The sequence below is a fragment of the Mixophyes fleayi genome, chromosome 7 (assembly GCF_038048845.1).
Source record: "Mixophyes fleayi isolate aMixFle1 chromosome 7, aMixFle1.hap1, whole genome shotgun sequence".
Taxonomy (NCBI): Eukaryota; Metazoa; Chordata; class Amphibia; order Anura; family Limnodynastidae; genus Mixophyes; species Mixophyes fleayi.
In genome coordinates this window covers 85,661,843-85,685,261 of record NC_134408.1, presented here as the reverse complement: position 1 = coordinate 85,685,261, position 23,419 = coordinate 85,661,843, and the positions used below count along the sequence as shown (strand labels likewise).

The window sequence follows — 23,419 nt, the reverse complement described above, 5'->3', positions numbered from 1 at the left end:
CATCTTGAGATGCATCCGACTAAACATATGCGTGTAAAAGCGCTTTCTCCTGTATGCATTTTTTTCTGCTTACATTCTGGGCTTAAAAGCCTCTAACTCTGTATGAGCCTCTCAATGAGCTGACCTCATATTGCATGTCATATTAATTTATTTATAATGCTGTGATGCCCAGCAATGAGAATCCTGCTCCATTTTAAGTTTTGTGACCCCTCTAAACCAGGACACAGATATCCCATCCTCCAACAGCATGGATGATGGCATAATAGAAATAGAATCCCCTCACTACCTAGTACAAAATGGGGAAGATAGAACATACTTGCCAACTCTCCCGGAATGTCCGGGAGACTCCCGCATTTCTGGTGGGTCTCCCGGGAGAGTGTGGGAATCTCCTGCATCTGCCCGAATTAGGGCCAAAATGCCACGATTCTTCAGGAATCGCGGCATTTGGCCCCACCCCCGCTGTCATAGACGCATTTTGCGTCATTATGTCACGGGGCGGGGCCAAAATTACGCAATTTTCGGAGCCCCGCCCCCCGCACGCACACCTTCTACAGAGAGGCTTCCGGACACCAACTGAAAAAAGTTGGTAAGTATGAGATAGAACCCTGCATATTTATATTTACATTATGCCACATATTCAGCTGAAGAGGGTCATGTAAAAGCTGAAGGAATAGATTGGGTGCTGATATATACACATCAGTTTTATGGAAGGAGGATACGGCGTCCAGTACACCCTTCCCTTTCACTACAATGCTCCAAGTAGGGTCAGGAATTGCCCTAGGATTAGCGTGAAAGGCTTGCAGCACTAGACTGGGAGATAATATTCTTTGTGTATTTGTTCTATTGCTAAGTAAACTGTCGAACTTCAGCAGATGCACCGAGAAGTTTGCAGTTTAGTAAGAGGGCTACAATAGGGTTTTTCCTTAGTAAATAATAGTTGTTGTTATTATTATTATTATTATTGATTTGTAAGGTGCCACAGTGCTCCGTTGCATTGAACAGATGAAAACAGAACCTACATACAATAGGAATGTACAAAGTAAACACAGTGGGCCTGCTTCATTAAAGCAAAAAAAGGAGCAAATATACTCCTGGACAAACTATGTTACAATGTAAGGGGTGCTAGTTTATTGTTTTGCACATAGGTTAAATACTGTTTTTTCATTAATTCACACAAATACTTGATAGCTTTATTTTTACACTGAAATTTAATGTTGATCTAGGACTTGACATACCCCAACTATCAATCTGTCCTACATTTTAAATGTATCTCCCCCCTCCAATGCAACATGGTTTTGCTAAGGTGCAAAGTTACTCCTTTTTTTGCTTTACATTCCTTAATGAATCTTAATGAATCAGACCCAGTGAGTGCAGACATATAAACAAAAGGTAGGGACAGCCCTGCTTGTGACTAATTACAATCTTGTTGGAAGAGAGCAGAGCTGAGACAAGACAAGTTAGGCTGGGTACACACTACAGAATTTTCCAAGCAATGTGTTATCTACAACCAATGACTGAAAAAAAATAATCTTGATCATCATGCCGATTCATGCGTACACACTATACATGTTTTGAAATATTTACCCTTACATCTGTGCTCTTCAACTGTCATAACCATTGGCTGAAAGCATCATGTAAACTTTATGGAGATCCTGATCACGAGTGCATACACACTGCCGGATTGGAAGGACGTTGATCCAAAGCGGAACGAGATTTATAGTTCTGCTGAACAATCAAATCAAACAATGATCTGTGCTATGGAACAATCCTCGTTCATCGCTGGAGCATACACACTAATGCAATATGGAGTCGAAAGGGTAGTTTATCGTGTGATTTACCCAATACTCAGCTGAAAATACTGTAGTATGTAACCAACCTTAGTGTGACTTAGAGTAGTGATTGGGACTGTAGGTATTGTTCTGTCTTCACTATAATTTTCTCTTTAGCCTGAATATAATCAGACAGACATCATAACCACTCATACTTCAATGTTGTTTATTCAAGTAGTTAAGAATGTTATAATTCAAGTGGTAAAACTGTAATACAGAAATTAGGAAATACATTTACAACATGAACAAATGTATTGTAATGCAAACATGAAAAACATGGCAAAAGTGCATAACTAGGGCGCAATCTTACCATTGATGCTGTGCTAAGGGGAGCCATATACTGCACCTCTTGCTTCTTAGCATGTAATATCTAAAATGGAGACCTCCTGTAGCTACCCATGGTGCATTGGAAACTAAACTACAAAGGCTCTGAGAGTTCAATTTAAGTTAATACCAGGCTGATGAGGTTTGAAATGGATGAAGGGTTGAGTGTTTTGTAGGTGATGCTGGTTAACTGGAATTGGATTCCAGAGGATATGGAGAGTCGCTGTAGTGATTTTCTGAGTGGTGTGGTGGATATGGAGTGTCTAGAGAGAAAGATCAGTCCTGCTACTGCATTTTAGACAGTTGAAGCGGGAACATATGGGTGAGGGATATATCCAGATAGGTGGAGATGATGAAAGAATGATAAGTGTATTCAGTTACCACTGAACATCAAAATTTTCTGCTGATCATTGCTGATCACTCTCAGACTTATATAATCACCTGATCATTTGGACATCATTGTTTAGTAGACTGTCTTAGCAATCAGATGCAATCACTGGCAACATGCAATAGTAGTTGTTACTGCTTTTTAGTGAGAGGACATCATATTCTTTGCAGGGATACTGCAAAATGCAACATAACCCTATACTGCCTTGTCTGTCAGTTTGCATATATGCATAATAAAGCCTATAAAACATTCATAAGTAGCGATAAGTAAAATGCTTTGAAGAATTTGGCAAACTATGCCAAAATTACATTTTTTGTAGCTGGCAAATCAAGTCATACTGAAAAAAATGCAGAATTTAGTATACTCATTAGTATTTTCATTAAATATTACTAGCTGTTATCAAATTAGGCCACACATTTTAAAATGAAAAATAAAGAGAATGTTTATTAAATACCATTTGCATGTAACTGTACTTCCTGCTGTGCTCTGCCTTAGCGCACAAGGCAGCACATTCACTTATAGCCCCTATTTCTTGTGCACAAACTATAAGAAGGTGTTCTTAACAATAAAATCTCCCCTCTACTTTGTTCTTTATAGAATGCTGTGCAGACATGACTGCTTACCTAAACATCAGCAGAGTTTCCGTAGATGAATGAAAGCCCCTGGGTCTATTAAAACCCACAGAGACGGGGGGCGTGGTTTGGCAGCCATCCTGGAAGGACAGGAACTTCCAGAGCTCTTCCTTGGCTCCACAATCCGCTAGGTTTGCAGCGCTTTTGGACCCCCAAATACACTGTGTGGCACCATCGGGATCCAGGGCAGAGCCGTAACTAGGGTGGTGCGGGCGGTGCCGTCGCCCAGGGCGCAGAGCCCAAAGGGGCGCGGCAGCTGTCCGCTACCAGGCTCTATATCTAGACATTTACTGTAGTCTGTAGATACGCCAGATAAGGCCAGATGCAGAATGAGAGTGGTAAGATATAAAGAGAGCACTGTAGGCAAAGGGAGAGAGAGAGGGGGGGGGTGAAGGGGGTGAAGAGAGAGAGGGGGAGAGACGTTCTCCCGCAGTGGAACTCATATGCGTTCCACTGACAGGAAGTTCGGCATTTGGAACGCAAACTTGCGTTCCAAATGCCTAACTTCCTGTTGGTGGACTGCGGAAGAACGTCTCTCTCCTCCTCTCTCTCCCCCCCCCTCTCTCTCTCTCTCCCTCCGCCTACAGTGCTCTCTTTATATCTTACCCCTCTCCATACACCTACAGATAAGTAATAACGTCTCCAGTAAGGTTGGGTATAAAATCATTTTCTTTTCTTTTGTCGCTTGGGATGTTTCATGTTGTGTTCAATGTCGCTGGTACCTACAAAAGATGCTAACATTTATGTTTGTGTGGCTACTAGCAGAAGATGCTGTGTCAGAGTGTCAGTTCCAATAACCTGAGGACAGATCTAATGTCACATGTCTACTGTGGTTCTTGCATAAAGAAGAAAAGTCTGATTTATGGATAATAAATTGGGGGCAGCAGCAGAGGTCCATATTCTGTGTAGACCACCTCACTGTGCAGTCACTGTGTCCTTCGTTTATTTAATGCCATTTTACATGTCACTACTTGACTGTGATGTTTGTATTCTTATTTTTTTTGTAAATTTCCAGGATTATGTAGTAAATTTTATAACACATAACTAGGTTTGTTACTTTTATAGCCTTTATATAGCCTCATTATATTATTGACTCCAAATAATATTTGTCACGGCATTCTGGGGTATTCAGTTTGGTGAAAGCCCTACACATAACACTGTTAAAGTAACATATTCATGGCACACCACTACATCTAGGTAAATGTGCCCACTGTAGAGTTGACAGAGATGAACAAAATTGTGTGGAAATTTCTCACCAACTTGATCTTTGTAAAACTTCCAGGCAAAACAGGCCGTTTCGCCATTCCGCAGAAGTGTGAAGTTTTAGAGAGTAATCTTTTCCATTTGTCATTTTGAAATGTATTTGTAAATTCATATTTTGCAGACTTTATAGTCTATGAATAGAGCTGGGATCATGACAGTCAGATTATTCTGCTGTGTGGTGTATCTAGGGTAGGACTGGGAACATTTAAGGCCAGATGCAGAATGAGTTAAATATTTAGCAGGAATTGTATATGTAGAACACACAGAGTAGACACACAGGACAATAGAGGTGTAAAAGTATTTGTCGCCAATTACCAGATCACATCATTAAAACACATTGGGCCAAATTTAAAATTAGGGGTAAATCCATCTAAGGGGTGCAGATGTACACCTGGACACATGATGTTGTGATACAAGTGGTGCAAATTCCATTTGTTTGCTCCTTGGGAAAATACTGTCCACTCCTGCAAGCACTGTATTGCGTTGTATTCCCCTTAACCTCCTGGTCATTAAATGGTCAGTAGGGCAGAGAAACGGTTGTTAATTTATTTGAACCGCACCACTGTATATGTGTATATATATATATATATATATATATTATATATATATATATATATATATATATATATATATCAAGCACTTGTAAGTATGTGTAACATAATTATTTCAGTAAAGTGCTAGCCACACCCCCAAATTAGGTTGGCCACACCCACTTGGCAAATGTCACTCCCACTTAGATGGGGGGCGCCGGTGTCCTGTCCCGCCCAGGGCACTAAAATGTCTAGTTACGGCACTGATCCAGGGGCTTACCTGTGCCTAGCTGCCGCCACATAAAGCTTCTTCATCTGACCCCAGATGTCCAGAGCGGCGTGAGGGGTGCTGGCGCGACCACCGCGCGCTGGCCGGATCCTGCACGGGCTGTTGCCTGCTCCCTGGGGCCCTCCCTGGCTGCCTGGCGCTCTGCTATACACACCGAAGCCTCCAGATCGTGGACTCGCGCGGACCGGAAGTGCCTGTACCTCCGCACTTCCGGTTTCGGCGGCAGTAGCGGAGACAGGCTGTCCCTGCCTAATCCAGCCGGCGGATATAAGCAGTGAGTGGGGGCAGACTGTGGCTGACTCGTGGAGCCTCTCTCAGCTCTGGGGGACATTGACTGGTCTTCAGTGTTCCGGGGGTCTAACTTCCGGTTGGCGGGGAGGAAGACTTCCGGTCAGCGGCTGCCGTGGGCTGTGGTGCCATCACAGGTAATTGCCTGCCCATCCTCTTCCCTTCTGTATGACCAGGGAGAGCCTGGCAGGGATTGAGGCAACAGGAGTGTCACTTCGACCCATCTGTCCCCATTGGCTGCAGACAGAGCACAGGTCTGGCCGGATAGTGAGGTGCACCTGCTACGTGTTGTCCCCCCTTGTGACCCGGACAGGGTTGTGTAGTCCAATGGAAGCCTTTTGAAGTGTTACAACCCTTTCCCACCCGCGGGGTACCCTCCTGAGATTTTATGTACGCAGAGTTTATTTACAGATTCTGAGGTCCTGAAGCCTTGCCTGGGAAATCATGCCTCCCAAAAAGCTTAAACCTATTACTACTGCTTTGGCCCCTCCGATCAAATTTCAACCAAAACCGAAATCTACAACGACCTCGCCTTCTACATCAAAAGGCTTGTCTCCGTTACGACAGACATCAGAGCCGGCAGCTCCCATTATGAGTGCTCCACTGTCTGACCAGGGCTCTGACACAGCCCTAGATGCCCCGCTGACAGTTTGTGCCCTACACCAGATGCTGACTGCACTAAGGGCGGACCTGACCTCTGAGGTGAAAGCAGCGATTGGCGGTTTGAAAACTGATGTGACGGATCTGGGAGATCAAACGGATCATCTGGAGACAAAGTTTGGAGAACTGGTTTCTTCGCATAACGATCTTTATTCCTCACACAACGCTCTTAGCTCTTCGCATAACTCTCTACAAAGCGAAGTCCTGTCTCTAAGAGAAAAGGTCGCAGATCTGGAGGATCGCTCTCGCAGAAATAATATTAAGATAAGAGGCATACCGGAATCTATTGCAAATGCTGATCTTCAGAGCTATGCTGCTTCCTTATTCAACAGACTTCTACCATCTCTGGACGCTAAAGACTGTTTGATAGATCGTATACATCGTCTCCCACGTCCACGCACTGCTCCAGGGAATGTTCCAAGAGACACTCTGCTCAGGGTCCACTTCTATCATGTCAAAGAGGCGATACTCAGAGCGGCTCGGGATCCTAGCAGCAAGGCATCCCTCAGAGATCTTCAGCTTTACCAGGATCTCTCACTTACCACCATTAACCAAAGACGCAGCCTGCAATCAATCACGTCGGCTCTGAGGGCCAATAACATCACCTAAAGATGGGGCTTCCCGGTGAAATTGCTGGTTCGCTACGAAGACTCTACTTATGTTATTTCCTCCGTGGAGGAAGGCATCAAGCTGCTAGAGGAGTGGGGTATCTCCACACCATCTGGATCTTCTGCAGGCAGGCCCCCTCCACAAGCTGAAGGGCCCCAGGTCCCCAGAGACTGAGTTGTATTCCTGTTCTATATGTTGAAGCCTCGTGGGATTTAATCCCGATTTGATAAGTATAACCATAAGTAATATTAGTAATTCTGTTTGACTAAGATATGTTTTAACGAGGTTCACAAGTCTGAGAGGTGGCTGCCGGGGTACCCGTGGAGGTAGAAGCTCAGTCTTACACCCAGGGCCAGTTGCGCCCTGTGGTGGCCTGTCTGCTCGCGAAGGCTGGTCCTGTCACGGGGGATGGGTCAGGAATAGACTGCTTCCATGGGGGTCCGGAGGTGGCTGCGCCCCACTGAGTTTGCGCTAAATCTTTCTATGTGGCTGTTGTAATGTGTTTTTAGAATTCCTCTTGCTGGTTTTTTTTGTGTGTCCCACGGGTGGGAATTTGTTCCAACTACCCCCCCACATGTTAAATAATTTGTCACACTCTTACCCATGTGGCAAATACTCTGACCCAGTTCCTCGGGTCAGTCCATCCCACTACTATTCCCTTTGTTCCCTCTTCCCCCTCCCTTCTAATCCCCTCCTTCTACTTCCGAGTCACTCCAGACCTAAATTTCTAGTGCAACATCTACCGTCGTTCTGTAAATCGTTTCATCAGTTTCTAGAGTATGGTTAAGTTTTATACTTTAAACACTAAAGGTCTTAACTCCCCCAACAAACGGCGCCTAGCGCTCACCATATTTCATAAACATAAAGCAGACGTTGTGGCTCTCCAAGAAACCCATTTTTCCTCTCATGCCCCAACACAGCTGAGGGACTCGAGATTTCCGTTAGGTTACTTTGCAAACGGTCCTTTTAAAAGAAATGGAGTGGCTGTTCTCTTTAGCGCCCGTGTACATTTTCAACTCCATTCAAAAGTAGAAGATAAGTCAGGGAGGTACATCATTCTGACAGGTCTCCTAGAGGACAAGCCAATAACTATAGTTTCATTATATGCGCCAAACTCCCGTCAAATTCCCTTCCTGAAGGCCTTGTGCGAGGAGGTTCAAAAAGTCCGAAAGGGTCACTTGGTGTTATTGGGAGACTTTAATTTGACTTTGGACCCGAAGGTTGATAAGTCCAGGCCCCAGAGGTCATCCGGTCCTGACCCTACCCTTGGCCCCTCTACTGCTTTCCGTAAGCTCTTAGCGGAATATGACCTCTACGATATCTGGCGGGTGCAATGTCCTGGTGCTAGAGAATATACCTTTCACTCAATGGTTCACAACACCTATTCTAGGATAGACATGATTCTGTCGGATAAGTGGACACTCCAGCATACTGACTCCATCAATATCCTCCCTATTACGTGGTCTGACCATGCTCCGATAGAGTGGTCCTGGAGTTTGCGTATTGCCAGAGCTCCTCCAAGACCTTGACGCATGCCGGGCTACCTACTCACTTCACTGGAGGCTAGGACTGCTCTCTCGGAGGCATTGTCACAATACTTACAGCTAAACAACCCAGCTGACACCTCCCTTTCGACACATTGGTGTGCCCTGAAGGCGGTTGTTAGGGGTGCTGCTATTCAAATTGGGGCCCGGTTAAAGAAGCAATACCTCCTACGCCAACGAACACTCGAGTCGGATTTAGCGAGATTAGAGCTCCAAAACCAAACCCGCCCATCTAAAACCTTACAAAGGGAAATAAATGAGGTGAGGAAACAGCTAAATAATATCTTCATATCTCGCATGAAATCCTCCTTACTTAAGTTGAGGCAAAAATTCTATACAATGGGTAATAGGGCCAGTCGTCTCCTAGCCCGAAAATTAGGAGGCAAGCAAGCTAGGAATCGTATTAAAGTATTGCACGGCCCTAGAGGTAACAAGATATACAACCCAGCGGCCATAGCTAATCAGTTCGCCAAATTCTACTCTAAACTTTATAACCTCCAGGATGATGGTAATATCTTTAAAAAATCTGAGGCCTCTATTTCCGCATTCCTTCAACACCTAGATCTTCCCTTGTTAGACGCTGATAGTTTACAATCGCTTAATCTTCCTTGGACCCAGGGAGAGGTTGAGGGAATCATTAAATCCCTTCCAAAAGATAAGGCTCCTGGCCCGGATGGTTTCATTAATGCATTCTATACTGTCTTTGGGACCGAAGTTTCCCCTCTCCTCACTAACCTGTATAATAGCGTTTCGGAGGGAGGGGGCTTCCCAACAGAAATGTTGGAAGCACAGATTATTACTATACCGAAACCTGGCAAGGACCACTCAGACTGTAAGAACTATAGACCAATAGCATTGCTTAATACAGACCTGAAAATATACGCTAGATTGCTTGCTGATCGTCTGAACCCCCTCTTACAACAACTGATCCATCCGGACCAGGTAGGCTTTGTAGTAGGCCGTCAGGCCTCGGACAACACCCGATGCATATTAAATGTTGTGGACCTCCTCTCTGGGCTCCCCGAGGAAGTTATTCTGCTCTCTTTGGACGCAGAAAAGGCTTTTGACAGACTTCATTGGAAGTACATGAAGGAGGTTTTGTGCAAATTTGGCCTACAGGGAAGAGTTCTTCACTCCATATTAGCCCTATATCAGGATCCCTCCGCTAAAGTCTTCAGCAACGGTTTCTTATCACCTCCATTTCCCATCACTAATGGTACGAGGCAGGGGTGCCCTCTTTCTCCGTTAATGTACGTTATGGCCATAGAACCCCTGCCCATACAATTCGGCAGGCGGATAACTTTCCAGGTATTAACATTCATTCACATAGACAGAAGGTATGCCTATTTGCTGATGATGTCTTTTTGTTTGTAACCAGTCCGGAGACCTCGTTGACAACTTTGAAGCATATCTTAGACCGATTTAGCGAAGCATCTTTTTATAAATTGAACATTACAAAATCCGAAGCCCTTCCCATTAATATACCACAATCTTCCCTTTCAAACTTACAAAAGAAATTTCCTTTTGTGTGGGTCAAAGACTCTTTGATATATTTAGGTATTCATATTCCGTCAGATTTATCTGCGGTCTTTGAAGTTAATTTTTCCCCGATTTACCTTCACCTCTCCTCACTGGCTAAGAATTGGATTGACTTTGAGGTCTCCTGGCTGGGGCGTATAGCGGCCTTCAAGATAATGTTACTACCAAAACTTATGTATATCTTCCGTACCATACCTTATATTATACCAAAACGAATGATGGATAGGTTTCACACTTTGATGATGTCATATGTCTGGAGGCAGAAACGCCCCCTCCTTACACACAAACGTATGTCCCTATCGAAGTCGAGAGGCGGCTTATTGCTTCCCAGCTTAACACACTACCAGGATGCTTGTATTTTGAGTTGCCTCCGGGACTGGTCACTACCTCATGCAGCTAAGCCGTGGGTTGATATTGAGAGGGCTTTATACGTAGGATATCCCTTGCTGGATCTACTTTGGACTCCTAGGTCGGACCGCCCATCGGGTGCCCGTAAACTACTCTCCATCTCGGATGCCTTACGGGTATGGGATAGACTTATTAGCTCACACAAGGACTTTGTACTCCCCTCCCGTAATCTTTCCCTTCAAGCACTGTCGAAACTCATCCCAGATATCCACATTACTGTATGTAAAAATAGAGGGATAGTCTCTCTGGCAGATATGTTTGCGCAGTCCCTTTTCCTCCCCTTCGACGTGCTTAGGGACAAATACAATCTGCCTCAGTCCGAGATGTTTAAATATATGCGAGTTAGACACTGGGTGGGGGCAGCCTCCAGGACCCCCCGTGCTCTGTCCACATTACCAGCTCAGGTTCTAGATAGACTAACAAAGGCGGGTAGTAGGGGAGGAATAACATTCAGGTACCGCTATTTCCAGTCCCTGGTCCCAGCCTCCAAGACTCCAACCCAAGCACGTTGGGAAGCAGATATTGGCCTGATTCTCACTCCCCAGCAGTGGGAAAAGATCTTCATGTCCTCACACCGCATGTCTAGATGCATTAATCACACCGAAATGCATGTTAAGCTCCTCAATCGGCTCTATCTCACCCCGGATCGCCTTCATAAGATATGGCCAAGTCAGTCTAAATTCTGCTGGCGTCAATGTGGTCAGATAGCAGATGTTTATCATGTCTTTTGGACATGCCCGGTGATTGAGGTGTTCTAGGGCGAGGTATCCGCTTTGATCTCGGAGGTCCTGCGAGTTCCTATCACTCTTGACCCGGGGGTAGCCCTCCTACACATATACCAGCCTGTGATCCCTAGCTATAAGCGCTATCTACTGGGACACATACTAATAGCTGCTAGAGTAGCAATAGCTCAGAACTGGAAGTCCCCTGCTCTCCCCAGCATCACTAAGGTTGTGTCTAAAATTCAGTATAGTTTTGAGATGGAGACAACAGATGTGCCCTATACGTCATCCGCCTCCAATCCAATTTTCAAATGGTTTAGCTGGCACGAATTTGTCACAGAGGGCTCCGGTAGAGCACGGGTAGCCTCAAACCTTTCACCCTCTCCCTCAGCCCTCATAGAGGAACCCCAGCTTAATGAATAGGTTCTGCGTGTGTGTTTTTTGAGCTACCTAGGTTTTAATGTGTCCCCATTTGGTGTACTACAAGAAAGACCAATGTGTATATTTTATTTCTGCTGTTCAAAGTAATGTGCATGTTATAAGATCGCTGTTTCAATTGAGTGACCTCCCCCCCCCCCCCTGTGTGGGGGTCTACCCCCCCCCTCTCTTCCCTTTGTATGTTCCTTCAATTGTGCTTGTCCCCCTTTCTTTTTTCTGTATCCCATTTAATTTTGAAAAACTCAATAAAAATCTATTGAATTAAAAACCCACAGAGACTCTACAGGCACTGACACATATTTTAAAGCATGTATTAATAAACAACATGGAGAAATGTTGAAAAGTAAAGTAAATACATATGCACACTCTTTAAATATAATATTTATTGTTACAGGTATTTGTTAACATAATAGACAGCTCTATAAACATTTGAAGTCATAGCATATATTTATAAAAATACTTGTGGGGATACAATAACTGTTAAAAAATAACATGAGATGAAACCAAGGTTAAGTACTTTTTTTTCTATTTTTGCTCAATTGTCATTGTAATATCCATATTAAAGTTATTCATGCCAACATGCAACCAAAAGCAATGACAAGGTGTCCCAAAAAGTATATACTTGGAATGAATACAAAAGAAAGAAAAGTTATAGCATGTCACTAAAAAGTGATCTGGTCATCTGATCATATGTGTTGAAACACACTCAAGTGGCTAATTGAATTATGGGAAGATGAGTTAATAAAGAAAAAATGTTTGTCTTTCTTTAAAGGCTGAGGAGATAACATTAACAATTGGACAAGCTTTTGATCTGGCATACAGAAAATTTCTCGAATCTGGAGGAAAAGATGTTGAAACAAGGAAACAAATAGCTGGCTTGCAGAAAAGGGTAAGTCTTGTAATGTTACTGCTTGGTCTGTATAAGAAATGCCTGTACACTACTGGCTTAACAAATGCAAATAACTTGCCAAAAAAGAGTATTCCAGATTATTCCTTTCCTGGATAAAATATCCACATATTGACAGTTCCAAAAACTTGCAGCAAGAGAGACAATACATGTTAAAATAGTTTGTCTTTGAGATTATGTTCTGAAGGATATTACTAGTATAACTAAAATGGTCACACAATACTTGGGTTCAATAATTCAGCATTTAGTTCTCAAAACTAGCCTCAATTAACTAATCATCTCCTTATCAGACATGCTAAAATATCTAGTTGCAAAATGACAGTTATAAGTGGTATTCAGAAATCTCCCAACTACATTAACAGGATCCAGTGATACAAGAAGGTATTAGGACGCTTGGCCCATGCACTTAACACCTGAGTCTAGTCCAATTTGATGACCTATATATAGTAAAATTAAACATTTATCCCATCACTCAATGCCAGGATCAATAAGCAGGATTAGTCAGTGTGGACTTTTCGGGTTTGGAAAAATAGTAATAGTTACAGTAAATTACCAGTCTTAAGGAGCTATGCTTTTAAATGTAATCTAAGGGTTAATCATTCAGGTTTAAATGATGCTACTGTTATAAGCAAAACATACTGTTAAGTAAATCATCCTTAGTACGCCATGAATAAGATGGCTTATGGGCCATTCTAAATATTTAAATATTTTTTTATTTTATTTTGTGAGCAGTTAAATTAGGCAAAACTATTCTTAAATGCCAGAGGTTATAGCGAAAAACATTTTAAAGTGGGCTTTCTATTTAAATAGAGAATCATGTGTAACTTAATACTAGTGTAACTATAGTAATAATGCTCATGTACATTAAAGATACAAAATATTCCTAAAATAATGGACAGTTCCAAGTATGGGTTTACAATTAAGCACCTGGTTCACATTATACTATAGCTAAATTTATTTTTAAAAACATAATACTATCGGGCCCTGACTTCCACTTGAAGGCATATTGTAAACATGGTCGTAAAAATTGCTAATGATGATTTGGAAGTTATAAATTGTACAATTATAGCTGTTTTCCTCCTGTACTACTATCTTTTTATACGTTCATATAAAATGTAGTAGGTTTTGATTTTTTTGTAATGCTTGATATATACCGATCAGCCATAACATTAAAACCACTGACAAGTGAAGTAAATAACATTAAGTACCTTGTTAAGGGATGGGAAAAATTAGCCACCAAGTGAAAAGTCAGTTCTTGACATTGGTGTGTTGGAAACAGAAAAATTGAAAATTAAGCAAGCGTAAGGATCTGAGTGATTTTAACAATGGCCTAATTGTGACGACTAGACAACTGGATCAAAGCTTCTCCAAAACAGCAGGACTTTTGGATGGTCGAGGTATGCAGTGGTTAGTACCTACCAGAAGTGGTCTAAAGAAGGAGAACCGTGAATCAGCAACAGGGTCATGGGTGCCCATTGCTAATTGATGTGCGTGGGGAGCGAAGGCTAGCCCATCTGGTCCAATCCCACAGAAGAGCTACTGTAGGACAAATTGTAGAAAAAGTTAATGCTGGCTATGATAGAAAGGTGTCAGAATACATAGTGCATCACAGTTTGTTGAGTATGGGGTTGTGCACCTGCAGACCATTCGCAGTGCCCATGCTGACCCCTATCCACAACTGAAAGTGCATACAATTGGCACGTGAGTGCCAGAACTGGACCATGGAGCAATGTAAGAAGGTGGCGTGGTCTGATGAATCACATTTTCTTTTACATCATGTGTACAGTACGTGTGCATTGGTTACCTTGGTAAGAGATGGCACCAGGATTCACTATGGGAATAAGACAAACCGGTGGAGGCAAGATGATGCTCGGGGCTATGTTCTGCTGGGAAACCTTGGGTTTTTGCATTTATTTGGGTGCTACTTTGACTTTTATGACCTTCCTAAATATTGTTGCAGACCAAGAAAACCCCCTCATGGCAACAGTGATTCCTGATGTTAGTAGCCTCTTTCAGCAGTATAATGCCCCTATCATACGGCAAAAAAATGTTCAGGAATGGTTTGAGGAATCTGACAAAGAGTTCAAGGTCTGGATTTGGCCTCCAAATTCCCAAAATCTCAGTTGGATTGAGCATCTGTGGGATTTTCTGAAAAATCAAGTCCGAGCCATGGAGGCCCCACCTCGCAACCTACAGGACTTAAACATCTTCTGCTAATGTCTTGGTGCAAGACCTTCAGAGGTCTTGTGGAGTCCATGCCTCAATCGGTCAGAGCTGTTTTGGTGACACAAGGGGGTCCTACGCAATATTGGGCAAATGGATTTAATGTTATGGCTGAACGGTGTATGGATTTGTACGGTCTGCTGCGTGGGGCCACATTACTATTTTAAAACATCTACGTTACTTAAAATTGTTATCTGTTTAACCCTGGTATAGCACAAGAAAGTGTTAAGCTATTTGGGTCTCATGGCTCTTTATCAATTTGTGATTTATTTCTTAAATTAGTTTTACAATTTGAAAATCATTTGTAGTTAATCCCTTCCCAATTCTATGACTTTGGAGGGAGTCCCTCCCATGGGACCCCCGACTGTATATTAGCAAATACATCCCTCAACACCTCCTGGAAAAACACCTCCATGGATCTTGTCCCAGGCTACTTGCTCTTTCCCCTAACTGAAATTTCTATGTTCACCTTTGTATGGAAAAACAACTGAAATTGATCACCAGAACTTTTTTATAAATAAGGATATTTCTGCTTTCATGTTTCCCTGCTCTGTATGTGCCCAAAAGAAATTCCCTCAATGAGTCCATTTCCAATAAAATCATGGTGTCATATTTGTATGGACATTTTTTTACTGATCTTCTACCTTCTGCTCCTCATGAGGATCTACCATTTAATTTTTTTTTTTTTACCTTAATGGTTTGCCATTCATGTCTGAAAAAGAAGCACAAGTAGTCTTGAAGTACATTCTGTAGGCAATTAATTATTAAACTGAATTTGTCTTATGTGGGTCAATCATGTTCTTAAAAGCTACCTCATGATTTATGTTTCAGCAGACAATTGAGCAAATGTTATCCCTTGGGCAGAATATGCACACAATCATGTTCATAAGTCTGCAAATAAATCTATTTTTCCACAGTCTTTTTTTCTCATTGTATATTTCCACTTCCAATTTTCACACCTTCAAAGGTTGTTGATATCTCTATCTCAGATCTCTAAAACAACAGATGATGCCTTCCTGAAGGCCTCAGCTCAGCACAAAATATACGCCGAAACATATTGTTTACCAGCATATAGCCCACTCCCATGTCTTTCTTCTCCAACCTTTTGTGATCAAGTTCTGTTGTTCAAGACAACATCCTCAAAACCACTTTGATTGATTGGAAGTGCTATGGCCTGGAAAAGTCATCCTTTCTCCTAGCTTGTTAAACACATACTCCTTCGTGTCAAAATATTCCATCTAGATTTTCCACTTAAACCAGGGTTTCCCAAACCCAGTCCTCAGGGCTCCCCAACAGTGCAGGTTTTCTGGAACACATGTGACATAATTAGGACCACCTGTGGATCTGTTACAATGTGTCAGTCAGTAATGAATACACCTGTGCTCCAGCAAGGAGATATGGAAAACCTGCACTGTTGGGGAGCCCTGAGGACTAGGTTTGGGAAACCCTGACTTAAACTAAGTAGGGGATGTCTGTAGGTCATCCAATATATGGGTACTATAACATTCCGTTCTTGGTGGTGTTACTTATGGGGCCATTGTTGCTCCCAAACCTGTCTGGTGCATAGATATATGCCTACAATTTGTTTTCCCTCTTCTTGTACCTGCAACCACAAGTCTTGATCGTGCTTATTCATGTCAGTAGGGGCTGGTTTTAATAAACAGTTCAGTACACACTGCACTGCCTGACCAATTCTGTGTCCTATTAACTATTTGTATATTCCACTATTAACGGCCTTGCTTGTTTCTAACTATATGCCCGCTGACTGTTTGATCTCCCATTACCGACAGGGACTGCCCTTTTCCACTGTTGCACCACATAGCCTGGTAATTTCTTTTGGGGTACCCTGATGAATTTGAGTCTGTACCCCAGGTGAGCCAGTGTCCACAGCTAGCAATATAATGGATCTTCACCCACAGTCAGAGACACATACCACAGTTTGTGACAAAATAAATGTATACATTGGAGGGCATGACAAAAATGGTCCAATCACAACTGTAGGTACTATTTACTAAAATATGTTTGACTGTTTTAATATGCTGTGTGTTTATTTTGCAGATTCAGGAGCTAGAGACAGAAAACACAGAACTGAAATATAAGGTGCAAGATTTGGAGAACCAGTTAAGAAAAAGCGATCAAACGACCTCACCTGTAAGAAACTCACATTAAGACTAAATTTTCTATGTATTTCCAAGATTTCTATTATTAAAGTAATTCTATCGTTCTCAAATAAGCATTGCATAGGAGATTGTGTTGTTTTCCAATGCACAAAGTGATTTATTTTAGCAGATGTAAAAAGTTAACAGTTCAATACATGATTATAGTATAATACAGTACAGTACAGCCAATACCAAAAGATACATACATACTGCTGCGCTTGCATGCGCTTCGCTGCGCTCCCACGGGTACCAGTGAACAGTAGTTCACCCTTGAATACTGTGGTCAGAGAAGACTGAAGCTAGTGGGAACGCAGCTATGATATATATACATTCAGTGTTACAGAGTGAACAATGCAGATGACGTTGCTTGATTCTATAGGTCCAGACTTCGGGTGGCTCCAGGGTAAACAGGTCATAGGCTAGTTCAAACTAAAGAATCCAAAGGTGGGGGTCATCTCTCCAGGGGATGTGCTCCTTTCTTCCCGCCAAGACTCCAGTTACAACTAGTCTATTAGCATTTTAAAGTCAGCATCATATTAAAGGTTTATACCCTAACATCAATAACTAGAGTATGCAATGTGCGATCTCTTCGCCATATGCACCGGACAGCTGCTGATGTATAGTGGATTAGAATGATATAAGACATGACACATTTCCTATAACCTGAACCTTAAATAACACTGAGGTGTACATATAATCATAATATATAAACTAATAATAAACTAAATACTATCTGCTCATAAATCACTGTAGAATAGATTCAATATGAATATGAATTATATAAATTACTAAATGTTGTAATGCGAGTGTGTACGTGCGTATTTTACCATGCGATCGCAGTATGCCACGTGTAGCGTGGTATACTGAGTGCAATCGACCAATAAAACAATATTAACCAATATACTTTCGTTCATCCAATTATACGACTTTGACACAATATATATCTTTTATAACACCAGAAAATAAATATGCAATATATATATATATACCTAAAGTATATATACAGTGGATATAGAAAGTCTACACAAATTGAAATTACAGGTGTTTGTGATGTAAAGCCTGAAATCAAGATAAATCACTTCAGACAATTTTCCATCTTTAATGTCACTTTGCAACCAACAAAACTCAAATGAAAAATAAATATACAATTTTTAGGAAAAAGAAGTGAAAATAAAAACACATATAATCATATAATACCATGGGTGCATGCCCCTAGACTACTATTTTGTGGAAGCACCTTTTGCTTTTATTATAGCAGTGACTTTTTTGACTAAGATTATGAACTTTTCTCACCTGCACTTTGCAATTTTATCCAATTCATGCAAAAAAGTTCAAATTTCAAAGTGGGGGTTCTCTTGTGTGCAGTCCTTTTTAGGTCATACCACAGTTTCAATCAGATTGAGATTTGAGGTCTGACAGGACTATTCTAAAACATTGAACTTCCTTTTTGAAGCCATTCCTTGTTTACTTTAATGTGTAGTATGGATTTTTATCATATTAGAAGGGGCAATTCCTTTTAATCATCAGCTTTTTGGTAGAGGTTAGCAGTTGTCACTTGTCATTGTCATTAATTATGCCCTCTATCCTAGGGCCCCAGCTGAAAGGAAGCAGCCCCAAAGCATGATGCTACTACCCAGGGGCGGATCTAGGCAACTGCTCTACCCGGGGCGATTTTAGGGGGGGGCGATTTAGGCCCCGCCCCCTTTCTAATTTCTAAGGCTGCTGACGGCTGCACAGTATGTGCAGGTCCGTTCAGCATTGGCAGTGTGCTGTCCTGCTGCTCTGATTGTGTTTAAAACACAATCAGAGCAGCCAGGCAGCACACTGTCAATGCTGAACGGACCTGCACAGTGTGCAGCCGTCAGCAGCAAGCCCCTGCTAGGGGGGGCCTGGATTCGCCACTGCTACTACCATGCATCACAGTATGTCTGTTGTCCTTTGGGCGATAAGCTGTGTTATATTTGCACCAAACATATTTTAGAATTAGGTCAAAAAGTTTAACCTTAGTTTCAGACCATAAGACATTTTATAACATGATTTGGGTTAATTGAATGTATCTTTTGCTAAATTTAGATGTGTTTTCTGAAAAAAAAAGCATCCATCTAGCCACCCAGACATGTGCAAAAATCGGGAGATTGATGTCACGTAAAGACAGTGTCAATTTCTTGTCCGAAATTCCTGCATGTGAGGGAAAAGCTGGTAGGAAGGGGGACATGTGAGAGAAAAGCTGGTTGGCAGGTTTATGTGAAAAAAGAAAGAGGGCAGGCAGGGAGTAACTGGTGAGAGAAAAGCTGGTGGGCAGATGGGCATGTGAGAGAAAAGCTGGTAGGAATATAGTGATGTGATTAGAAAGCTGGTGGTAAGGGGACAAGTGAGGGAAAAGCTGTTAGGCAAGGGGGCATGTGAGTAAAAATCTGGTTAACAGGCTCATGTGAGAGGAAAACTGATGAGCAGGATGCAAAATAGTTGGTGGGCATGTGAGGGAAAAGCTGGTGGGCAGTGGTGACTTGTGAATAAAAAGCTGGTGAGTAGGGGGAATGAGATTAAAGATTGTGGGCAGATGGGTATGTTACAGAAATGCTGGTAGACAATTGTCGACAGGTGAATAAAAATCTGATGGGCAGGGTGGTATATGTGAGAAAAGCTGGTGGGAAGATGGTCATGTGTGAGTAAAGCTGATAGGCAGTTGGACAGGTGTTATAGAAACTAGTGGGCAGTGAATGACTTATGAGATAAAATCTGGTTGGCACAGGTGCAGTGTGAGAGAAAAATTGGTGGGCATGTGAGAGCAAAGCTGGTGGGCATTGTGCATGAGAATAAAGCTGGTGGGGAGATGGGCATGTGAGAGAAAAGCTGGTAGGAATATAGGCATGTGATTAGAAAGCTGGTGGAAAGGGGACAAGTGAAGGACAAACTGTTAGGCAAGGGGGCATGTGAGTAAAAATCTGTTTGGCAGGCCCATGTGAGAGAAAAGCTGGTAAGCAGGTGTTAGCTGGAGATGTTATTTAACCTAGCAGAGGGGGGCAGTAAACTAAATAGGAATAAATCAATCCGCTCCCCCAACCAAGAGGTAGTGAAAAGGGAAGCATATCCACAGCAACAGAAGACAATGCAGATAAAAACAATAAAAACATACACAGATAGATGGACATAGCTAGGAGTAAGAGATGCAGAAACAAAACTATTAGAGCTATGTGTGCAAATGCTAGAAGCTTAGAAAATAAAACCCCTGAACTAATTGAGATAATAACAAGGGATGATCTGTATATTGTGGCTATTACTGAGTCATTTCTGCAATGAAAATCATGACTGGGACATAACTATACAGGGATATAATTTAATTAGGAAGGACACAGTGGCAAGAATCGGAGAAGGAGTAAATGTGAAAATGCATAAATGTTACTTTAATACAAAATATTGAAGAAATTACTGAGGCCCTTTGGGTGACCATAGAAATGGGGGAGAAGGCTATTTCTTATCCTATGGTGACCTATAGATCATCAGGTCAGGAAGAGGAACTGTAATGGAACCTATTGCAGGACATCACTAAAATGGCATTAAAAGTTAATAATCATGGGAGAATTTAATCTACCTGATGTGAACTGGGAGGGGTCTTTTGCAAGTTCTATTAGAAGTAGGAACATTCAGAATTCCTTGCAGGGAGCATGAATCAAGCAATTGTTGATGGAGACTGTGCCAGGATGGACCGCCTATGCCACCTTGTCTGTTGTTGCTGGGAACTGGCTGGGCTCAATTGGCACAATTTGCTTACATTATCCCAAATGCGCCCTCTAACAGCAGTAGGAGGGGCTTACAAATGCTGCCACCACCGGACTCCTTACCGGAATCCAGTAACGGGTAACTGATGCTGCTAGTGTACTCCGTTACTGGTGTACCTGGGCTGATACCCCTGACCTCTTCTTATGGATCAGGGTTGCTGTGGATGTATCCACCCTGGCCTATCACACTAGCCAGAGCTGCTGGGTAGCGGTCAGAGCGGTGGTACCGGAAAGCTGTGTCCAAATCTCAGAAACAGCCGGGAACGGATAAGAGTTGGGTCTAATCTGTAGGTCACAGGGATAGAGAAGTTTCCAAGCAGGTCTTTGAAGCAAGTGATGTTTATTTGCTCACCCTGGTTGAAGGTACCAGGGAGCAGGTCAGATGAAACAATTTTCAATACAAAACAGTGCTTTTTATACAGTTTGTGCACACAGCCTCACAGGGTAAGCCAGCCCCCTGAGGTCTGAGCTTTTTTTAGAATCAGTATGCAATGTGTTTACCCAAACATGGATTTACGTCCAATGCAAAGCTAACAATATTTACACTTATCTGTGATATCCTGCATCTTGTTTTAGACATAGGAAAATCTAACAGCAAGTCTAATTAAACCATCCTGTGCCTTCAGGTGCTGTACCCTCATACATCAAAAGGTCTAATTAATATGGGATTGACCTTTCTTCAGGCAGTTGCAGAAAACACATTCTCAAAGGAAAGTTACAAAACCCCAAACAAGTCATTTCCCCACACCAAAATACACAAAAGACTTCCTCAACAAAGACTTATTGCATCAGCTATATACCCCAGAAATAATGCATTTCCTCTAGCAAAGTTAAACAAAAAACAAATTTCCTCCCATGGTCTCAGAAATAAAGATATTTCCTTTACCAAAATACACACACACAATATCAAAAATAAGTCCATTTGCAATTATATAAATAAGCGCCCTGCGCTATTTCTTTTAAATAAATTTACACCATAAGTTATTTACAAGTGATCTAGTCACAGAGAACAAATTTGCAATATTAGACTTAATACTTACAAATGTTGACTGGATATCTGACGTAATGGAGGGTGCGAACCTAGGATCCAGTGACCATCAAGCAGTGGGGTTTAGTATAAAGACAGAGACTGATTCATACCAGAGTTTAGGAAGGCTGACTTTGTAGAGATGGGAAAAATGTGTAAGTGACTTTTTGACTGAGTGGAAGAACTTGAAAGGAGTGCAAGGTAGATGGGAAAAATTAAAAAGTGCAATACTAAAATCAACAGACCTTTGTATCAAAAGGATTAAAAAAAACCACAAGGAAAGTAAGCCACTGTGGTTTGCAAAAGAAGTAGTGAGTATTGTGAAAGCAAAATAAATGGCCTTTAGGAAATATAAGCAGAATAATAGGACAAAAGAGTTGTATCTCGTCAGACAGAAGAAGGCTAAGAAGGTAATCAATCAATCAATTAGGCACAAGCTAAAGAGACAATTGCCCAATTAGTAGGTAAAGGTGGCAAACTTTGTTTATGTAAATTAATGAAAGGAGAAAAACAAAAGGAGGAAAAATAAGATTAAAGACAGAGAGTCTTATTGAGGGAGGCAAGCTAATTGTCTTCATAATTATTTTTGCTCAGTTGTCACTATTATTATTATTATTATTATTATTATTATTAATTTTTATTTATAGGGCGCCACAAAGTATCCGTAGCGCCGTACAAGGACAAACAATGGCACAGTACAAGGTGAAACAGCACAGTACAAGTAACAGTAAGCACTATAACTCTGGGGGCTCAGGCACAGCATGAAAGAGAGGGAGGGAGGGAGGGGAAAAGTGAGTATAGGCAGGTAACTATGGCTCAAGAGGGTGGGCACGGATGACAGGTTGAGAGTCACTGAGGGGAGCGGAGAGAAGCGAGAGGAGACAGAGGGCAGAGGGACTGAGAGGAGGTGAGCTGAGTAGCTGGAGAGCGGAGTTAAAAGTGATGGAAACAGAAGGTAGGAGAGCCCTGCTTAAAGGAGCGAACAATCTAAAGGGAGGGGAAGACAGACAGACACATGGATGAGACGGAGAGACGGGAGAAACGGAGACGGAGTCGAGGAAGGGGGAGAAGGGAAGAAGGGATGAGAAAGAGAGGTAGCCGACCGGTGGGAGTTTAGGCATGAGACACTACAGATAGGGAAAGGGCCACAGTTAAGTTGCAAGTATATTTATAAAAATTAGGTAGATACAAGTACATTTACAGAGGAGAAGGTCCTAACAGAGCTCACAAAACTGAAAGTAGAAAACAGAGAGTTGTAGTAAATGGAGTACATTCACAGGAGGTAAAGGTTACCAGTGGGCTCATTTCCGGTGATTTTACATCAAATCTCAGGTTAATACAATGGCATGTTTCAACTCGCAGAATTTTCAAAATCAGACCTTGATACATTTACCACCAGGAGAGGAAAAACAAATGATTGATGATCTAGGTCAGTGTTGTCTAACCTGTGACACTCCAGGTGTTGTGAAACTACAAGTCCCAGCATGCTTTGCCAATATATAGCACCTTATTGCTGGAAGTGTATGCTGGGCCTTGTGGTTTCACAACACCTGAAGTATCACAGGTTAGCCAACACTGATCTAGGTATTCTAGAGAAATGGTCACTACAGTTTAATGCCAAAAAATTACAAAATCATGTACTTGTTCTCATTGCCTACATCTCCACACTTACCCAGAAAGACTAAAAGATCTTAATATGCATCATTTGGAGCAGAGAAGGGAAAAGGGGGACATAATAGAATCTTTCAAATATATCAATGGTTTTAACAAGGTACAGGAGGGAAACATTTATTCAAAGGAAGAGAAGATATAGAACAGAAGGACATGCACTGAAATTGGAGGGAAGTAGTTTCAGAGAAAT

The 23,419-nt window shown here is 42.0% G+C and overlaps 1 protein-coding gene across 2 annotated transcripts in view; it reads left to right on the top strand.

Moving 5' to 3' along the window:
- Window positions 1–23,419, top strand: part of GULP1 (GULP PTB domain containing engulfment adaptor 1) — a 918,177-nt gene that overhangs the window by 689,202 nt on the left and 205,556 nt on the right. For both annotated transcript variants that reach the window (XM_075180055.1, XM_075180054.1), the window contains 2 exons: window positions 12,236–12,352; window positions 16,652–16,744. In XM_075180055.1, the coding sequence (XP_075036156.1) occupies window positions 12,236–12,352; window positions 16,652–16,744 (210 nt within the window). The remainder of the gene's footprint in view (window positions 1–12,235; window positions 12,353–16,651; window positions 16,745–23,419) is intronic.